Source organism: Populus trichocarpa, chromosome 2, assembly GCF_000002775.5.
Source record: "Populus trichocarpa isolate Nisqually-1 chromosome 2, P.trichocarpa_v4.1, whole genome shotgun sequence".
In the NCBI taxonomy this organism is placed as follows: Eukaryota; Viridiplantae; Streptophyta; class Magnoliopsida; order Malpighiales; family Salicaceae; genus Populus; species Populus trichocarpa.
This window is the reverse complement of record NC_037286.2, coordinates 24,768,834-24,788,765: the sequence shown is the minus strand read 5'-3', so window position 1 is coordinate 24,788,765 and position 19,932 is coordinate 24,768,834. Positions and strand designations below refer to the sequence as shown.

General features: G+C 34.6%; 2 protein-coding genes and 1 pseudogene across 2 annotated transcripts; 2 read left to right on the top strand and 1 right to left on the bottom strand.

The window, feature by feature from the left end:
- Positions 1-639: 639 nt before the first annotated feature.
- Positions 640-1,512, top strand: LOC7474516 (protein RADIALIS-like 3). Its single transcript, XM_002303091.4, has 2 exons — positions 640-987; positions 1,177-1,512. The coding sequence occupies exons 1-2, from the start codon at positions 722-724 to the stop codon at positions 1,199-1,201; spliced, it is 291 nt and encodes a 96-aa protein (XP_002303127.1). The 5' UTR covers positions 640-721; the 3' UTR covers positions 1,202-1,512.
- A 4,363-nt stretch (positions 1,513-5,875) lies between these two features.
- LOC7461506 (sugar transporter ERD6-like 6) lies at positions 5,876-10,312 on the bottom strand. Its single transcript, XM_002301828.4, has 18 exons — positions 9,880-10,312; positions 9,737-9,799; positions 9,545-9,634; positions 9,370-9,429; positions 9,192-9,257; positions 9,042-9,107; positions 8,852-8,927; positions 8,583-8,647; positions 8,397-8,489; positions 8,184-8,264; positions 7,999-8,083; positions 7,344-7,390; positions 7,159-7,221; positions 7,008-7,067; positions 6,826-6,891; positions 6,663-6,722; positions 6,229-6,343; positions 5,876-6,149 (listed from the first exon to the last, which is right to left on the bottom strand). The coding sequence occupies exons 1-18, from the start codon at positions 10,072-10,074 to the stop codon at positions 6,037-6,039; spliced, it is 1,464 nt and encodes a 487-aa protein (XP_002301864.1). The 5' UTR covers positions 10,075-10,312; the 3' UTR covers positions 5,876-6,036.
- A 6,771-nt stretch (positions 10,313-17,083) lies between these two features.
- Positions 17,084-19,914, top strand: LOC18096568 (long-chain-alcohol oxidase FAO2-like; annotated as a pseudogene).
- Positions 19,915-19,932: the final 18 nt, after the last annotated feature.

The following is a 19,932-nucleotide window of genomic DNA, read 5'->3' as shown; positions in this document are numbered from 1 at the left end:
TAAGCACAAAAAATAAAAGAATAGCTAAGAGAGTTTAGAGAAAAACACTTAATAAAAATATATTTTCCTGTCAATCTTCTTTTTATTCTTGAATTTTTGACTTTGCATTGCTTTTTTTTATCTTCTACCACGCTCATCCTTCTTCCAACAGTGAAAATCATGATTCAATTACCATGAAATTAAAGCTAAGTGAAACCACATAGGTCCTCCACTGGTTTTGCAAGAAAAAACAACTCCTTAATTAGCCGACCATAATTTGATTTGTGTTTGTCATTGTGATAGCTTTGAGGATTATAATTTAAAAAAAAAAACTAGATTTAATAAAAAAAAAATACTTTTAATTGTGATTTTAAAAAAGTAAGATTTAAAAAATATGTGTTGATGTGAGATGGATTTTTGCATTTAAAATAAATGAAAAATAAGTTTTCATGAATAAAAAACATGTTATTTATCTTCTACAAAATCAAAGTTTGAAACATAATTATATGTGGGGTTTAGTACAAAAAAAAACAACAATTATTTAGCTAATTAAATGATTTTTTCTCCATAATTAAACAAAAAACAGTCTCTGTCACAATACCAAAAGTTTTATTAACCCTTTTTCTACCAGCCCAGCTCCTATATAAAGACCTGCACCTAGCACACTGTTTGCTCACACTCCACCTTCTCTAAAACAGTCGCATATATATCTAGTTAATTCGTTATAGCATTTAATCTCTTCATGGCTTCAGGTTCTAGTAATTGGACTTCAAAGCAAAACAAACTGTTCGAAAATGCCTTGGCCATCTATGATCAAGAATCTCCTGATCGCTGGCACAATCTTGCCAGGGCTGTTGGAAAAACAGTGGAGGAAGTGAAGAAGCATTATCAGATGCTTGTTGAAGACGTCCAGCAGATTGAAGCTGGTGAAATCCCTTTGCCCAACTACACTAGAAGATCTGGAGCTAGCAACAAGAGCTACCATTGCAATGATGATCAAGCACAAAGGTACATCAATTAACACACACACACACACACACACCTATAAAATATTAAATTATCTGAAGAATCTAATTATTTTCATCTAATTGCTACTTCATAACACGAGAATTAATGTTTGAACTAGAATGTTCGTACTGATGATTCTGCATTGCTACTTCTGTTCTGTCCATGACCGATCTCTTTGTTTACATGCAGGGTGAAGAATCTTAATCTCAACTGAAGGATACATGAACTAAGCTAGCTATAGAATAAAGATCCATTGCGCTACAAATGACAATAGGCAGAAGCAGCAGCAGTAGCAGTGTTATTAGCTAGCACCGAAAATGGGATTACGATCTCTCTTTGTTTTATCTGTTTAATTACTTTCTCATCAAACATTAATTCTCAGTTAATATCTCTTAATTTCCTGCTTGTAAACATGCACGTACCAAGCTGGTTGACTCACCATATATATATGTATATATATATTGGTGACTGCTTACTGTATCCCTCCCATGTTTGCCCTTACTATAATGGATTCTCTTTATGTTATTCGTTGCCTCTTCATTTTGATCGAGCTAGCTTTAAGATTATAGTTTCAAGCTAAGAATTAGTAGGTATTGGCCTATCTAGCTCCCTTTCAAAAGCTAGCTTATAAGGTGAAGAACTTTTCTTTTAACATTTACAAACTCTCCACTAGCCCCCTCCATAACCTATGTGTGGGATCACCTCAACAATCTCCTCCTCACACATCGGGTCTTGTGTTAGAGCCGCGCGCAACAACTCAAGATTTTATTCATTGTTAACAAGAAATACAGAGGCGTTATTCTTCTTGCTCTAAAACATGATATAAGGTGAGAATTTCTCTTACAGTTATAAACTCTCCACCTGCCCTTTCCACAACCGATGGATGGATGGATGGATGGAGGGAGGATAACCTTAACAAAGAGGATAAGAGAGAAACAACGCCCTGTGTTTTCCCCAGAAAGCTGTCGTCCAGAGGCAAAAGAAAATGCCAATACCTTTACCTATATTATGTTGTATGGTCACTTATCTGGAAACAATTAAGCAACTTTCGTTAAAAAGAGATTCGCGTTGTCGTCCCTGAGACATGAGTGATGAGATAAGATTAATCGGTGTTTTAGATTAATTATTTTAAGTTGACTTGAGATGCTTGTAATGATTGTGATTTATTTTTATAGAGAAGAAAGATCATACATCCACATGCAAGGTGATTTGACATGAATATTGCTAAGGGGGCTTGATATATACAAGGTTAAAAATTAAGGATTAATTATTTTGTAAGAGTGTAAAATTTGATTTTTACAAATATTTGATGGGTTAATAAATTGAATGGTTAAATATTATTGAAAAGAAATATCAAATAATAAAATTTCTAGTGATGATTAATGAGAGAAAATTAAAATTATTGTGAGTACTGAGGTAAAAGGATGTGAGAAAAATTGCTCTCAAAGTTAAATTTTACTTTCCATTCTCGGGGTAAAATTTACCCTCCAAAACAGGGATTTAGAAATAAAAATTAGCTTGCATAGTCTTGTAAAGCCACTCCTTGAATAAATAAAAAATGAACTTAAAAAAAATTTAACCCGCCAAGTCTACAATTCAAATGATGACTCCACCGAGGTTAAAAATTTTGTTTTTAAACTATTTTTTACTCAATTATACGATAACAAAAATAAACTGATGTGGAATAAAGAACAAATTAAATGTCAGGAGATTTGTTTAAGACTGCGGTAGCCTCATAAAAAGTAAACTAAAATAATTTATGAAGATAAATTTAAAATATTGAAGAAAAAAATTAAAAAAAAAAAGAAAGGGAGGAAATAAGTGCAAAAAAAAAAACCTTAGTTTTCTATTATAGAAAGTATAATTCACCTTAATTAGAAAAGGGACTTTGTAGAGTTAGCTAATCCAACTATTCAAGCATGTTTTTTTAGTGGTACCAAAAGTGTCATTCATCCATTTGCTTTTGTGTGGTTTACCTTTTATTATATTATTTTGAAAGATTCTTTGTTGAATTGAATTCTAAAATCAAATCAATGGATAGGAATTTTTGGGATGAAAATAATGGTTATTGTGACTCTTTCAAGATATATTGACTTTAGCCAATTAGATTAAAAAAATAATAATTTGAAAATTAATTTAAACCCACAAATACTTCATTAGAGAATAGTTCTTGCCTTGGAAATTAGTTTCCCAAGTTTAAAAGGGCTGGGCCATATTCTGTTATCGGCCCAGCCTAATTTAATATCCACTCTCTAAGCCTTTCGGCCCAATAATTTATAAACAAAGCCCAATGGACCCTTCCCTGTTGCTGAATGCCGACCTGCTTCATCTTTTGTCTCGAATCTCTCCTCCTACCATCTCTGTCAGAGTCTTAAGTCAGAAATCCTAGTTCTGCTCGTTTCTGTTTCGACCTTCCTTCTCTTTTCCCGCAAGGAGACTCCCTTCCTTCTTCTGCCTCTCCTTTTGCCACAAGCACTCGTTTTCCGCAAGGATTCTGCTCGCTTCTGCCGCAACCTTCTTGCGTATTCTTCAAGCGTCTAAATCGATCACTGCCTCAATGCTTTTCAGCTAGAGAAGCATATTATACTGTAAAAGCTTAGAAGGTAACATTGAGAATTCATAAATTTTGCATACCATCTGCTGTTCTCTCTCCCTCTCTATTTTCTCTTCCTCTCTGTTCTTTCTTAATCTGCTATTCTTCTTTTCTCTCTTCAAATTCTTCTTAATCAACAGTTTGTTAAGGGCAAGCCTTCCTATCCATCCCAAGCAGATATTCCTTATGGTGCACAAGTTGTCTTGTTGTATGAATTAGAAATTAATCAGATGAGAGATTCTATATTTATATTGGTGATGTATCTGAGGCCATTGCTTAAGAAAAAGACAATCGAGTTCCTATTGTTCAGGGAGAAGGGAAATCTCTCCTCCTGCCCTTATTCCTCCACCACCATCCACGAACTGTTGGTGAAATAGTTTCGTCTTAATTCTCTTTTTCTAGAGGTGAATCAGGAGCAGGTGATGTGGAACAAAAAAAAAACTAAAGAAAACTAAAAACAGAGAGAGAAGGAAGCCAAGAATTAAAAGTGGAGAAAGAAAAGCCACAAAGAAGAGTAAATTTGGAGGATGAATAAAATAACTGTCTCACAGCATATATATATATATATATATATATATATATATATATATATATATATATATATATCTTACTATTATACTCATCAATTAAAATTATTTAAAATAAATGAACAAAAAACAATAAAATAGTCTTAGATTAGCTTAGCCCCTCAACCAAAAAATGATAAATTAGATCATTTTTTATCGTTTTTGTTTATATACTTGAATAATCAGCGGTGTAGATCTAGTTTCCCCATCAATTTTTTTAGGTTGGATTTCATCGAGTATAGCTCTGAGCAAATTTGATAGTGCTCTTGAAGATTTTGATCAATCTATAATGTATTTTTAGTAATCAAAGTGCAATTTTAATCAAGTTGGCCCACCTAATAAATTAGGAATCGTTGAACTTCATCATCCCTGATAAAAATAAATTGTTTATCTAGAATAAAATTAATGTTATTTTTTTATGTTGATGTCAAGGTAAAAAAATAAAGGTTTCAATAAAATCTTTAAACGTGAGATTAGTGAGATTAGACAGCATCTCAAAAGAATCATTTAAAATTAAACATGGTTTATTATATGCAACTAGATTCTCAAATTTAAATATTAAACTAAAAAATAATACAAATAAACAACTTTGGTGTTGTACATAAATATAATATATAATTGTAATAATATATATACATTTTAAATCATAATCATATCTGCCAGTCAATTTTCGACAGCTACCGATACCTTCCGGTTGTGTTTGCTAGCTGAGCTGACTAATGGTTGGTATGGTTTTGTATTATCAAAGGGACTCCCAATCCATGACAGCTTTTTATTTTCTTATCCTTTCTTCTCTATTTTTCTTTTGCTTTCCACCTTTCCATTTCTTTTATTGAAAAAAATATATATAACTTAATTATCATGATTTATCAAAATAAATTAATTGATAACTTTGTTATTAAACATAATTATCTTCCTTTTCCATTACTGATTTATTACTGATTTGGGACGATAAGAATCTTTCAGTTAATGTTTAGAAATGCAATAGCTTCTAGTGTTTTAGAAATATATTTTATTTAAAAAACTATTAATTTAATTTTTTTTATAATTTTGATATATTGAAATTTAAAATAAAAAATATATATCAGAAAAAAATATTATTTTAATATATTTTCTAAAAAAAATACCTTATATATATATATATATATAAACCTAAAAAGTTACTAAATCAATCCAACATGTGTGTGTGTGTGTGTGTGAATTAGGCTTTCTTTTTTCTTGTTCTTTTTAATTTAGTCAACTCATTGATTAAATGCAGATCATCCAATCATGGGTCTTGGACAATTTAATTCGCAAAAAGGGAAGATGAATATTGCAGCAATCAACATTAACTTACGCATGCAGAAACTAGGAGGATAATCTCTTAACTAGTGAGGCCATTCCTTGAATCAAAACGAATATGAACTGCATACCTGATGCTCTTAACTCTTGAAGTTCTCTAGATGCATGTCCATTCAGTATGTTAAGCTAACGGTAGCATGATATTTGACTCTGTAAAACAATGGTAATGTGCTTTTTGTGCAGCAAAATTCAGTTTAAACATGGAAATTTTATCTTAATTTTCTCTCTTCTGCTATGTCCAGATAATTTGCTTTCCACATCGATGAATTATGGAGACAAAAATCACAGCATATCATCATGGATGTCTCTAAACGGCAGATGTCCTAGGGTCCATCAAGGAAGTATGACCTGTGTTCCAGGCTGCACTGAGCCATGATGGTCAGAAACATTTCACTAACCATATAACTCAATTCATTTTCTGCTGGGAAGATTTTTATCGTATTTGTCAGCATATTCAACAAGATTGATACAAATGGGAAATGCCAAGACTGGCTTCTTTCAATGGAAAAAAGAAAGAATGATTTCATACAAACAAAAACCAAGAAAACCTCATCTGAAGGAGCTTTGAATTTCCTCCAATGTTCTTCCTTTCGTCTCAGGAACCCACATACTCACAAATACCACAGCAAAAGCACTCACAACCGAGTAAATGATAAAAGTTCCTGTTCATAAGAAACATGTTTAAATTATTATAACAGTGAAGGTGATCCTTCTTTTAGTCAGAGAGATTGAGAAGCAAACCTCCGGTACTCCAATCCAAGAGCAAATTTGCAGTCATTGTGACCAAAAAGGAGATCAGCCAGTTGGCTAGTGTTGCTACACTTCCAGCAAGGCTCTTAATGTTGACCGGAAGAATCTGCATTCACATATTTATTACAGTTATTGGCCAAGAATCATGGCTATCCTTTCAAGATACAGAGGCACTAATCTATCAGCCCAGTCTTCATGAAAGAAGCAGGAAAGCTTGCCCACAATGAGGCATTCAATAATCGCATGGTTTGGAGAACCTCAATAAGGTTATCAAATAATGCAAAAACACAAGATGATCTAAAGCAATGTGGCCAGATATTGAATTTTATTTGAAACATCAAAGCAAGTAAAATCTTGTCAAGTATGATGAGAACAGGCAAATTTGAAAGCAGTAATGCCATTAAACAGTAATCAAATATCTGTACCTCCGACATTATTACCCACGGGATGGCTCCCATTCCCAAAGAGAAGGTAACTACCATGGCCTGAAAAAAGTTGGTTTGCCAGGAATTTAGAAACTGGCAAGTTTTTTTAAAAAACAAAAGACAAAAAAACCTGGGAAGCTACTGCAGTATAAATGTTACTTACCACAACTCCAACTACTGACAAGATCCCCAATATGCTATACAAACTAGAGTCTTCCGGCACAAACCCCTGAATCAATTAACAACATGGAGGGCAAAAAAACCTTATGCTGCCGCATAACCAGGTAACTGCCAATCTTGCTTGTAGTATCAAGAAAAGAACAAACAAATTCACCATGTACTTACCTTCACAAAAAACGATACAGCAACAATTAGGAGACTGATAGTCATCCCAGAAGTGGAGACCTGTGACAAAATAGAAGGAAATTGCTTTGAATTGCTATTCATCCAAGCAAGAATTTTTAATCATAATAACTATGGTTTTGCTTTGACTCACTATAAGCAGAAGCCGGCGACCTGTTCTATCTACCAACCATGTTGTAACTCCAGTTGCAATCACCTGTACACCACAAACCTCCAGTTACAACTACAGTCTAAGAAAGTCTTCTTGAGACACGAGATAATTCACATTGTACTGCAGAAAAAGAAAAAATCATTTTGCAAGTCCTCCAAAAGCTATACCTGAATGGCACCAACCCCAACTGTAGCCACATTGCTACTTTTAATCCCTGTTCAAAATTAAGGCAATTTATCAGAACCGTTTAACACTAAGCTGATCTTGCGTGATTAGGAAAATTAAAATGGAACTTATGTAAAGCAATTTGCATATACAACATGAGGATTGATATATCAAACATAAAAAGTGGCACCCCTTGGGAGAAGTTGGCTATTAATGTGAGATTATTTCATTGCAGACATTGTCAGCAACTTAAAGGTAATATGTGCAAATAAATCCTTTGATTAATCTAGTTTTCTGGCACAACCACAACTCCTTAATTCAGGAAACATTAGCATATCTTTTCAGAATAGACTTCCTAGTTTCCCACTGATGACCATATTTTCCCAGAGAGAGAGAGAGAGAGAGAGAGATCCTATACAAGGTGTGTTCACAAGCTTTAAATGGCAATGGACAACTAGTTTTTCTGAATTGATTCTCTACACTCACAATGGCACATGTAATCAATATGTTAAAATCATAAAATCTATTAGTTTTTCTGAAAATATCAGTATTATTTTCAATAAGAGAAAAATGGTTTATGGGTTCTCGAGCCATGGTGAAAGAACCTGGTAAAATGCTCCAGAATTCAGAGTAGATGGAGGACTAGGTTGTGCTTACCAGCAGTTGCAAAAATGTTACTCGAATAGAATAGAACGCCATTAATTCCACTAAGCTGCTGCAGGACAAGTAATCCAATTCCAACCTGCAGTGCAGATATTGATTAACCAAAACAACTTAGGTTTTTGTTTTAGAAAGGTCTACTGAAGAGGGGAAAACAAAAGAATTCTCAGCATTATTATTACCGTTAAAGGGAACCAATATCGTTTACGCTTGAGCTCTGCAAATCGGATTGTAGTCCTTCTACTTGTTGATGCTATAGCTCTCTAAACAGTGCCAGTTTAGCAAAGTTAAAAAACTACCTTGGCTAACAACTTGCAAGTTGCATCCAATGAAGCTGCGCATGAAGAAGCACAGCAACTTGTTGCAGTTAAAATTATTTCAACAACACTAAATACCTTGATTTCATGCACTTCAACAGAAATATCAGTATCAAAACCCCGAAGAACTTGCAACGAAGATTCAAAATCTTCTGTCATGCCCATTTTAGCCTGATTTGGAGAGGAGGCGGCAAGAAACTTGCATCAATAAACATATCAATATCTCAGATACATTAAGAGAACAGCACACTTCATAAAGTTTACCAGCCAACGAGGAGATTCTGGAATGAAGAACAGGCCTGGTATCAAAATTGTACATGGCAATATCCCTGAAAAGAAGTTGATCAAGTTATTATCATCAGAAAATGTTAGGTCATTTACCATCATTTGATTAATTATACTCATTCCACCGCTGCTTTTTTATAAAAAAAATATGACCATGATGATTGGTAGAACAAGAAGAGCAATATTTAAGATGAGAATTTCATCTCTCTGGTGGAATGGAAATCAGAGATAGTCTTTTGGAACATTACCCAAAACAGCAAGTATTCTCCATTCAACAAACAATCCAAGCAGATAAGCAAGCATGATTCCAATCGTCACAGAGAGCTAGAAACAAAATACCAAAATTTGATTAATTTTTTAAAGCAATCAAATCCTGATTCTAAATATTCCAACATAACACAAGTTCCAGAAATGAATAAGCTAAAAAATGCAGCTAACCTGATTCACCGAACCCAACGCCCCTCTCAAGTTTTGAGGTGCTATCTCTGCTATGTACACAGGCACCTACAAGCAACAAACCTCTAATATTCCGTGCATTATTATAACACAAACCCAAACTGAAAAACCAAATAAACATTGAGAAATTACCGTGTAAGAGATAATTCCCACACCAAAACCTTCCAATAACCTTCCCATATATAGAAATGAAGAATCCTACTCAATCCAAAAAAAAAAAAAGGTCAATCCTTTATTACTGTAATGACTTACCAACATTTTAAATAGGCATAGAGTCAACACGAGAAATGGCTAAGAATTTATAACTCACTTTGGCAAAAGATATAGCTAGCCATCCAATAATATTAGGAATAGCAGCAATCATTAAAGACTGCAATCAATAACCAAAAGAAGAAAGCAAGCAAGAAATCAATAATTCAGTGATCCAAGTCCCAGATAAGCAATATAATCAACAAAGAAAAAACATAAATCAATCTCAATCATACCCCTTTTCGTCCAATATACTCCGCAATTTGACCACTGGCTATAGCACCAACCATAGCACCCACATTTGACAGTGAACCAAATAAAGAGAACTAACCCAACAAACAGCAATTGTTTTAGAGACCCAGTTCAGAAACATACTAAACTAAACAACAAGACAACAGCAACATATTCAAAATCAAACCAAACCAAACCTCGGATACTGTGAGTCCAAGATCCGCCATTATTGAAGCTTGAGTTGGTGAAGAGTAACCAGACTACAAACAAGAAAGAAACAACATAAAAAAAAACAATCAAGAAAGAAGAAGTGTTTAGACGTTGAGGATAAGTTACTTACGGTGAAACCGAATTGGATGGGGCCCAAAGCGACAATCAAGACGCAAGCAACGACAGAGATAGAGTTATCACGAATGGCCTGAGAAGAGCCCATCATGCTAGATTGTCTTGAGCTCATACGGTACCAACTCCCTGTGTGTAAAAATGGTTTCCGTATATCTCCCCTTCCATCCTCACTGTCATCCCTGAAACTCATTTTTCTTTCTTCCCTTACTTTATCTTCAGATCTCTCTCTTATCTTACAGGGCTACGAACCACCTCTGTTTTCTTGCTTTGGCTTTCTCAAGCTTTTGCACCTTGTGTTTTCTTGATGAGAGAAAAACTAAAATTAGCAAAGAGAAGATAATTGCTTTGATAGTTGATTGGAGTGAAAAAGACAGATGCTGCAGAGAGACAGAGAGACGGTTAGGTAAGCGTCTGAGCTGGAGAAAATTTAACAGCACTCTCTGCTAGTCAAATCAATGATATAGGCTGCATTTGTGTTAAAATATTTTTAAAAAATTAATATTTTTTTATAATTTTAAATAAATTTACAATAAAAAAATATTATTCTCGAATATTATCCTAATATAATGAGATTTAATTTTTATTTTATAATGCGTGTAATTAAATATTAAAATTATACAATTTAATATTTTTTAGAATAAAAAATAATTTAAAAAATACTTCATAAACAAATTGGATTGTGAAAATAAAAAAAAAACTGTAGGTTTTAACTTGAGTTATAAGTTGAGTTAGATTTTATAAATATAATTTTTTTATTTTAAAAAAAAATAACTATTCCTTGCTTAGTTATGTATTAATTTTTTTTATTTATTTAAAAGTGTATTATGATAAAGATGGAGATTACAATGTTGTGAAATAATATAAATAATATTTTAAAGTCTCATTTAATAATTTAAATTATTAAATCAAAATTATTCTTTAATATTATTATATTATTAGTAAATGATCGTAAAATTAAATCTCACCAACTCTACAGCTTAAATTATTCAAAAAATATTTGTCTGATAGGCATTGTGGCTGTAAATATCTGTGAATGGCTGGAGTAGGAAAGAAAAATGCAAGAATGAGTTTGTCGCAGGCATGCACCTGCCTGGAGAATTCTGGTATTTTGGCTGACTTGTATTGTCTGTTTTCTGTAACAAATTTAATCCTTTTAGCAGAGCTGCAAGCGTGAGAGTTGGGCTGGTGTTGCAAAGTATTTAATGGATGATTTCCTCTTCTCTTAGAGTCAGAGGATGTGAAAGATATCAACAAAGTTCTCCATGCTGTTTTCACATCACTCCCGTCGGATTTTGGGGAGTTCTTCAAGTGGTTGCAGAAGTTCGGAGGCAGGAGGATGGTGGTTGAAGTCTAAGCCTAGAGGAGAAAGGAAGGCTTTCAGTCAAGGTGTTGTATAGCCATCTCCTTTGGTTCTTCCTCATAAACTTGTAGGGTGTTGCTCTGCCGTTTTTAAGCTCTTGCCCTTAAAATTTTGAACTCGCCCTTTTGGCAGGAAGAGGCACTGGAACTGGTGCAGGAGACTGGCCTTATTAAACATGTAGCGGCATTTTTGTCCTCATCAAATTCTTGTTGCAGAAACATGCGAATTCTAGGTTAACGAGATGACTTGCGGGACATTGCTGCAAGTGTACGTTGCCAGGGGGCACAAAAACATGGCTCTGTGGAAGGGTATTGCTGTAAGGAAACTTGTGTGAAGTGCTTGAAAGAGATAACAATGACAAGCCATCACTTTGGTTTCTGGGATAGCTGTAGATGGTGTCAGTGAGCAAGAGCTTGATGTGCTGGTTCCTTCATCTCAAACAAAACTGATTTGCGGCGGCTGTGGTCAAAGCAGCCGCATTGGGATGTCCCGGCTGGCGACGATGTCTTAACAGCACTTCTACTAGCTTTGCCTCTAGAAACATGGTCTGGTATCAAAGAGGAGAGACTTTTGCAAGAAATACATGCTCTTTTTTCAACCGAACACCTCCCCACTCTGCTTCAAGAGAGGTCCTACTTTTATTCATTTTCCTTCAGCTTTTCCACGGCTTCAGCTCCACCTCCTCAAAAAATGCCAAGAGAATAAGGTAGAGAGGATCTTGGCGCCGACCTGTTTACTGTAAATTCATTATCTTTAAGCCAGGATTTTACCTACGCATGGAAGATTTATAACCCACAAAACCCCTAGGACTGAAATGACTTTCGCCAAGGAACTGCATTTGTCACCCAAAGACGAAAACCTCTCGGTAGGGCAAGCTTTAAGTGTTCCTGATGGATCTAGAGCTTGAGGTAAGTGGCAAGGATCATCTTTCATGGACTGAATCCTGTTCAAAACTGAATCAACTACCATGCTAACCGATTAAAGGTATGACTGCTCTTGTGGAGTATATGCTGAGTTTTCAGAGTCGTTTTTCGTTGGGTCGCTAATCATTCAAAAGTCTTGCATGTACTAGATTGCGTTCAGTCTCGCTAAGACAGGAGGCTGAGTTGTCCCAATGAGCTCGAGAAAGTAGTTCAAAAATCAATATTTTCTTCTCCAAAAGTGCATTCATTATCATGTCAAGTCTCAACTAAAGCCTCACTACTTCCACACACACAAATTACAGAAAACGTCCCACAGAGCACAAGGTAAATAGCCATGCAGCAGCGTTTGGAGATTCCCCTCGGCATTTTTAACAAGTCTGGCATTATTCCGAATGCCATTCAAAACCTTAATGGAAACAAATACCAAATAGCGGGGAACTAGTAGTTGAAGAAATGCCAATGGCACGCAGCTCATCTTGCCTTGTATGCCAAGTTGTGTAAGAAATATCTGGCCAGGAAAGTCAGAAAGAGCAATGGTGGTTCCTGGTTGGTTCTATTCTAATGAACATAGTACGGAAATGACGGTCCTTTTCTTTTTTTGTTTTTGGTCCAACAGGCTTGGGCTCTGCATAAGAAATGTTTGACATTGAAGCACTTGAAGGAGAGACTATGAATTCATTTTTCAAACTAATACCTTCCGATCAAACCCAATCAGAGCCAGCCTGCTGTGGATTTGCAAGCCTTGTCATGGTCTTAAATGCCCTAGCAGTAGATCCTGGAAGAACATGGAAAGGTGATAATAGTATTTTAATGTGTCCCACTTTCAAATTGATTAAAGTTGAAGAGATTCTGTGTCAAAAGTATGGTTTTCTATATGATTAAACAGGTCCGTAGAGATGGTTTGATGGTTCAGTGCTTGATTGTTGTACGTGAAACCTTGGTTAAGATCAAAGAAAAAAGGCATCAGATATGGTAAAGCTGCTTGCTTGGCTCATTGCAATGGAGCTAAAGCTGAATCTTTTAGGACAAACGAAATCACAGATGTTGTTTCAGACTGGAAGTGGGCATTTCTTACTTTAACCATTACAAAAACTAGAATGTTTTGGTTCCTAATCTACCAGGGGTCGGTGAATGGAATCAGATCATTGGTGACTCAAGAAAACATGATTGATACTCTGTCTGTCTGTTGGTAGAAGAGACGAGACAAAAACAGTAAAGACAGGAAAACCGTGTATTTGCAGAAATTCTTTTCAAGATTATATCTATACAAGAATCAATCGGTGAGGATCTTGATTTAATAATAAAGATAGTCTAGAAAATATTTTAACTTTTGAAAAGCATCCATCGTAGAGCTATCATGAATAAAAAATATTTCTTGGTATGAATCAGGCTCAATGAACTGGCACATTTAATATAGCGCCTCGTACTCCCTGCTGATCAGTAGCCATGACGTAAGAACCACCACCAAACTCCACCGTGCCTTGTATGACTCCAAATTCCTATATGGAAAGGAGGCTATCCACGTAGCCTGTCAGATCCGCAACTAACTCATGAGAATCGTTTACAAAATAAGAGCCACCACCAAATTAACTCCACCGTGCCATTTATTATTACTCAGAATTCCTCTCTCATTGATGCATCATCCGACTCTAAGGTCTAGCGCACCGTTTTTAAAAAAAAAAATATTTTAGAAAATATTTAAAAAAAATTTATTTTTTTCTTTACTTTATATTAATATTTTTTTAGTGTTTTCAGTTCATTTTAATATGCTGATATCAAAAATAATTTTTAAAAAATATATATATTATTTTAATGCATTTCTGAGTAAAAAACAATTTTAAAAGCAACTGCAACCACACTCTCAAACACGCTCTAAAATGGATGGATATCATTTGCGAACGCAAGGAATTTTTTGTTTTTGTATTTAAAAAAATTTTAATTTTTTTTATTTTAATTTTTTTTTCTTGACCTATTATCTATAATAATGGATTAAGAAATCTAAAAAATAGATATGACAGATCGGATGACGGATTGAAATTTTTAAAATTCAGTTAAACCTAATCCATATATTTTATACTCTTTTTATCTTTATATTTGATAGTTTATGGATTGAGAATTTATTTTATTTTATTTTATTTAGAAATGTTTTGACTCTGAAGTTCTTGTTAGTGGGGTTCCAATTAAATTTCTTTAACATAATAAAAAATATTTATCTTTTCATCGTAGGAAAGATAAGATAACTAGAATTTAATGGTGGTTCAAGGTATGAAAATTAGTTCTAAGAAGGTTCCATGACATATATAGTCCATGCTATAAGTCTATCTCGAAATATGGATCCATGAAAATTAGCAATATAAATCCCGTTCATGAATATCTCTAATATCCATATATAAAAAATTTAGTTCAATTCAATATATTCAACCCACTTGGGTTAAAAAAAATTAAATGGGTCGAATTTATAACTTGTAAAATATCAGAAGTTGGGTTTGATCTAATTATAGATCCAAAACCGATCAAACTATATCCATGAACACCTTTAAGAATAAAAGTGTGTGTTTAGTATTGTGATGTAAGATGTTTATCAAAAGTGTTATTCGCTTAAAAATACATGAAAATAATTCTGTCAGATTTTTTTATGTTTAACATCAGTATATCAAAACTATTGAAAAATACTATAAAAAAAAAACATTAATTGATGTTTTTTCATACCAATGCACTCAAACGCAAATAAAAATACAAAGTCAAACAACTTCACTCTATAACTTCTAATATAATTAATAATTTCTCTTTAATGTAAATGAGACTTTTTCTATTTTTATTCTTTTGTATTATGCACTTGATGCATTTTCCATGCTTTTTACCTGTTAGTTAAAGCATATATAGCCTTGGAATAATAGAAACCCTACATTAAGGATAACAATTTAACCTAAAATTCAATGTTTACATACTCATCTAAACTGATTGCTATACCATAAATTTTATGGGATGTAAATAAGGTTAAAAGATAATTATCTGATAATTAAATAACCAAGAGAAACTTGAAGAAAAAGAACATATATATATATAAAGAACATGTACATAAACAGAACGTGAGCCGTTATAATATACCACGGAAAGTAAAAGGCAACAATAACTTTTGTTACTATAAGATCATGGAAAAAACTCTTAAAGATATATAGAAGTTATAAGCAGTTGATATACAGAAAATGAAAGGTTATTGGCAATTGATATAACTTAACTAAGGCATATGACAAAGAAGATAAAGGAACACGGACAACTCAACAAAAAATCAAATCATTGCATTGCAGTTTTATCAAGTTGTCGTGATCTTTCAAACCTGAAACCAGTAGGCGATAACTTGTAAACGATAATTTTGTAGGCAATAAAATAGTAGGTGATAACTATATAAATGATAGTCAAGTAAGCTTGCAATTTCCTTTGTAATATGTAGGCTTGTAATTTCAATTCTATAAAGCAAAAATACTAAAAAGATGTTATATTATCCAGGAGTTCCAATTCATGGATGTAATCAGAGTTTTGTAAATATAAGTATTTGTTTTCTAAATTATTGAGTTAACTTTACATTTAAATTGTTTTAATTATTTGATTACTTCCTCAACTAAACTAGTGTTTATGTGAAGTGGATTTAATCATATCAATACTCGTGTAACTTTGTAATACAAATTTAGAATCACACGAGTAGATCTAAGATTAAATCCAGAGTTAGAACCGGTTAACTTAGAACTCTTGAGTTCAAACCAATTAACTTAAAACTCCAATCTTAAGTTACAAAGTCTTCTTAGTTGAGACAGACACAAAAAAACCTACATCAAATATCAATTCAAATGAATGATTTAAAAAAAAAACAATCATGTTTTCGCTCGAATATAGTGATGGGTTTTATAACAAATAACAATATATCTCTTTTTTGTGATATTATATTGAATATTTTACATTCAATTCTCTCATGATTCGTATTTTGCATTGTCTAAGAACCTTTCATTTTCCAGAGGTAATCATTAATATTTTTTTTGTTTTTTATAAGTCCTCCTTTCTGAACAAATGAACAAAGTTTAAGGTAATAATTCATTATCTCTAGGTTTAGCCAAGTGTTAAGTCAAGATATATATGGGTCTGGTGAACCGTCAGGCCCACCATCCCTAAGCTCAGCCAAGTGCTAAGCCCAAACATGTGTGGGTTTGGCAAACAACCAGATCCACTACTAGACACGCCATCTCTGGACTCATCCAAGCGTTGAACATAAACGTGTGTAGGTCTGACGAATTGCCAAACTTACCATCTCCAAGCTCAGTCAAGTATTGAGCCTAGGCGTGTGTGGATCTCATGAACCGCCAGATCCACAGTCAAAGATATTTTGCTCTAATGAGTTAGGATATTTTACTCTTATAAGTCAGAAATATTTTACTCTGATAAGACATAAATATATATTGGCCGGATATGTAAACTTTTTCCCTTCCATGAAAAACAGGGACCTCAAGAGCAATAAAAAAGGACCAAGGTAACTTCTGCCAAGGCAGGTTGAATTTTTTTCCATTACAAATAAAATATATCTATTTCTAAAGCTTTCTTTAAAAAAGAATAATTTTCTCTTAAATATTGATTTAATTATTAAGAGTCCCAACACTCTAAAGAGGGGGCCATTTATAAATATTAAACATAATTCATCAATCATTTCACTGAAAAAAAAAAAACCATATTATCAAAACTAAAAAATCATTTCATCAAGATTCTTGATGAAATCCTATCTTATTCCATGGGCTTGAAGGCCAGGTCAAGGCATAAAATTATTGATTTTTTAGTTCTGATAATATGGTTTATCAAGAGGCATCGTGAATAAATGAGCACCTAATAAATGGGCAAATGTTGGGAAGAGGGAACAGGCAAGAGAAAGCTGCATGGAGCAAAATCAGAACTGCCATCCACTATTAAGAGGAGGGAACAGGAAAGTACTAAGCAATGCATATGGTCATGGATTCTCTTCAGGACAGATGCAATCATTAGATGCCTTTTGTGAAACTCTCATTCCTCCATTGCCTGTACCCAGCTTTAGCGAGGAAATCCCTGTTGATAAGCAGGAGGCTATTCGTTCTTTCTACAAAGCTTCTGGGTCTCAGTCTCCCGTACCTGATAAGATCAGTCTCTCAAATTCACTTTCCTTAATTTCAACAATGACGTTTCCAATGCATTCAAAAAACATGTGCATGTCAGTTTGTCGAATTGTTAATTAATGCTTATTTTTCATAAATTTTGATGATTAATGAAATACAGGTAGCAGAGTTGATGGTAAAAAGCGGGGTGCCAGAAGCAGTGCTCTTCGTGAGATTGGTTTTGAAGTTTCTGTCTTGCAGATTGGGTACACTTCTGCTTTGTGGGTTCATCTGTTTGGATTGGAAATGGCCATTGATTCACAAGTTCTCTGAAATTTCTGCGGAGAGGAGAGAAGAAATTCTTAGGAAATGGTCAAGGCAACAGTACCTGACACCATTAAGAGTGGTTTTTGTGGTGATCAAACTCATGTGCATGTATGTAATGAATTTTATTAAAAAAAATTATTAAACTAAAATGATAATATTTCAATAAATTATTTAAAAAAAAAATAATAACAACGTTTAAAATAAAACAAACAAACTAAGTTTTAATTGGATTGCAAGTTAACCCTTTAAATTTTTAATCAATTAACTCTTGCTTGATTTAATTTAAAAACCAGTCCTGAACAAGTCTCAAGTTCGGAGATCTCTAATTAACACACCGCGATGGGCGGAGTTTAACAAGGATATGAACTGAGTTTTGCTTCTTTGACTTGATCTGATCTTGAAATCTGAATCTTCAGTCTGGGACATATCATGCATGCAAGAGCTATACGTACTTATATATACACCATTTTTTTTTAATTTCTTAACTTGTACATAATTTTTTTCTATTTTTAATCTCTTCCTCTGTCGAAGACTGATGACATCGGAAAACAAAGCATGGGAAGCAATTGGATATCAAGTAGATACCAGAGAGAAGTTGAAAAAACCTGAGGAAAGACCTCTCCAAAGGAGAATCACAGAAACTGCTGCACATCAGAATGACTCAACCCTTGTCCAGTAACTCATCCAAAAAGGCCTCCAAGTCATGGAAGATCCGGAACACAACACCTGCAAGGTCAAATGTGATGTTGTGGTTGTTGGATCCGGTTGCGGTGGAGGGATTGCAGCTTCAGCCCTCGCAAGCTCAGGCAAGAAAGTACTTGTCCTAGATAAAGGGAACTATTCCGTGCCAGAAGATTACTCTTCACTTGAAGGGCCTTCCATGTCTGAGCTATACGAGTCTGGTGGATTTCTATCAGCTGTCGACGGGGAAACTATGATTTTGGCCGGATCAACAGTGGGTGGAGGTTCTGCTGTAAACTGGTCTGCATGCATAAAGACACCTGATTCTGTTCTCGGAGAATGGTCTGTTGATCACATGATTCCACTATATGGGAGTCCTGAATATCAATATGCCATGGATGCAGTGTGCAAGAGGATTGGTGTTACAGAGCATTGCGCCGAGAAAGGATTTCAAAATCAAATTCTTCGGAGAGGATGTCAGAAACTTGGTTTGAAAGTTGGATTTGTGCCAAGGAATTGTACGGAGGATCATTATTGTGGTTCTTGCTGCTATGAGTGTAGAACAGGAGAGAAGAAAGGGACCGATTCCACATGGCGGTGCTGTGATCCTATCAGGATGCAGAGCTGAGAAATTCATATTGGAGAAGACCGATACAAAAGGAAATGCTTGGGAGTTGTAGCTAGAGCTTTGAATGCAAATGTCACCAGAAAGCTGCAAATTGTGTCCGAAGTAATCATTTCTGCGTGTGGAGCTACCCCCCCGTCCGGGGACACTTTCCAGAGCATATATCTTGTCTCGAAGGAAAAGTATCCGAGGGAGGAATTGTCACTTCCATGCACAAGGCAGTCTCAGCAGAGCCCAAACACACTAGCATTTTAGAAACTCCATCTATTGGACCAGCCTCGTTTGCAGCAGCATGTCCATGGACTTCAGGGCTGGACTTCATGGATAGGATGGTGAGGTATTCATGAACTGCCCACATCTTTGCGATGGTTATAGATCAAGGTTCAAGAGAAGTGAAGAGGGATGGTCACTTCAGGCATCATCTAGACGAGATAGACAAGGAAAATCTTAAAATAGGCTTTGAGGAAGGCTTTGCGAATTTTGATTGCAGCTGGAGCTGTGAAAGTGGGCACTTACCGAAGTGATGGCCAAAGACTAGTCTGTGAAGGTATTAAGAAGGATTTGGAAGAGTTCTTGGACACAATCAGAATACCTGGAGGGCTGAGGTCAAGAGAAGAGAATTGGACCATATTATTTTCTGCACATCAGATGGGTAGCTGTACGGTGGGTGCCACGGCCGAAGAAGGTGGAGTTGATCAAAATGGGGAAAGCTGGGCGGCAGAAAACTTATTTGTATGTGATAGAAGTGTACTGCCAAGTGCATTGGGGTCAATCCCATGATAACAATCCAATTCACAGCATGCTGCATTTCGAAAAAGATTGCTGAATCCTTGAAAAAGCAACACTACACATTGCAAGACATTGTATATAGTGAAGAAAACACAACCAGAAAGCCTTGTATTTCTTCTCCCTGTAATTTTGTTTGTTGGTGATGACATGAAATGCTGCAAAACAGGCACTGGACTCGAACCTCAGCTTTGCAATGTAAAGGAGACATGTATGCCAATTGAGATGCAAGTTCATT

Excerpts from the sequence above, each read along its gene's own strand:
- LOC7474516 (XM_002303091.4), top strand. The coding sequence starts at position 722 with ATGGCTTCAGGTTCTAGTAATTGGACTTCAAAGCAAAACAAACTGTTC. Across the intron at positions 988-1,176 it reads AATGATGATCAAGCACAAAG|GGTGAAGAATCTTAATCTCA; the intron begins GTACATCAATTA and ends GTTTACATGCAG.
- LOC7461506 (XM_002301828.4), bottom strand. The coding sequence starts at position 10,074 with ATGAGTTTCAGGGATGACAGTGAGGATGGAAGGGGAGATATACGGAAA. Across the intron at positions 9,258-9,369 it reads TAGCTATATCTTTTGCCAAA|GATTCTTCATTTCTATATAT; the intron begins GTGAGTTATAAA and ends TGGATTGAGTAG. Across the intron at positions 8,490-8,582 it reads CAGAATCTCCTCGTTGGCTG|GCTAAAATGGGCATGACAGA; the intron begins GTAAACTTTATG and ends TCTCCAAATCAG.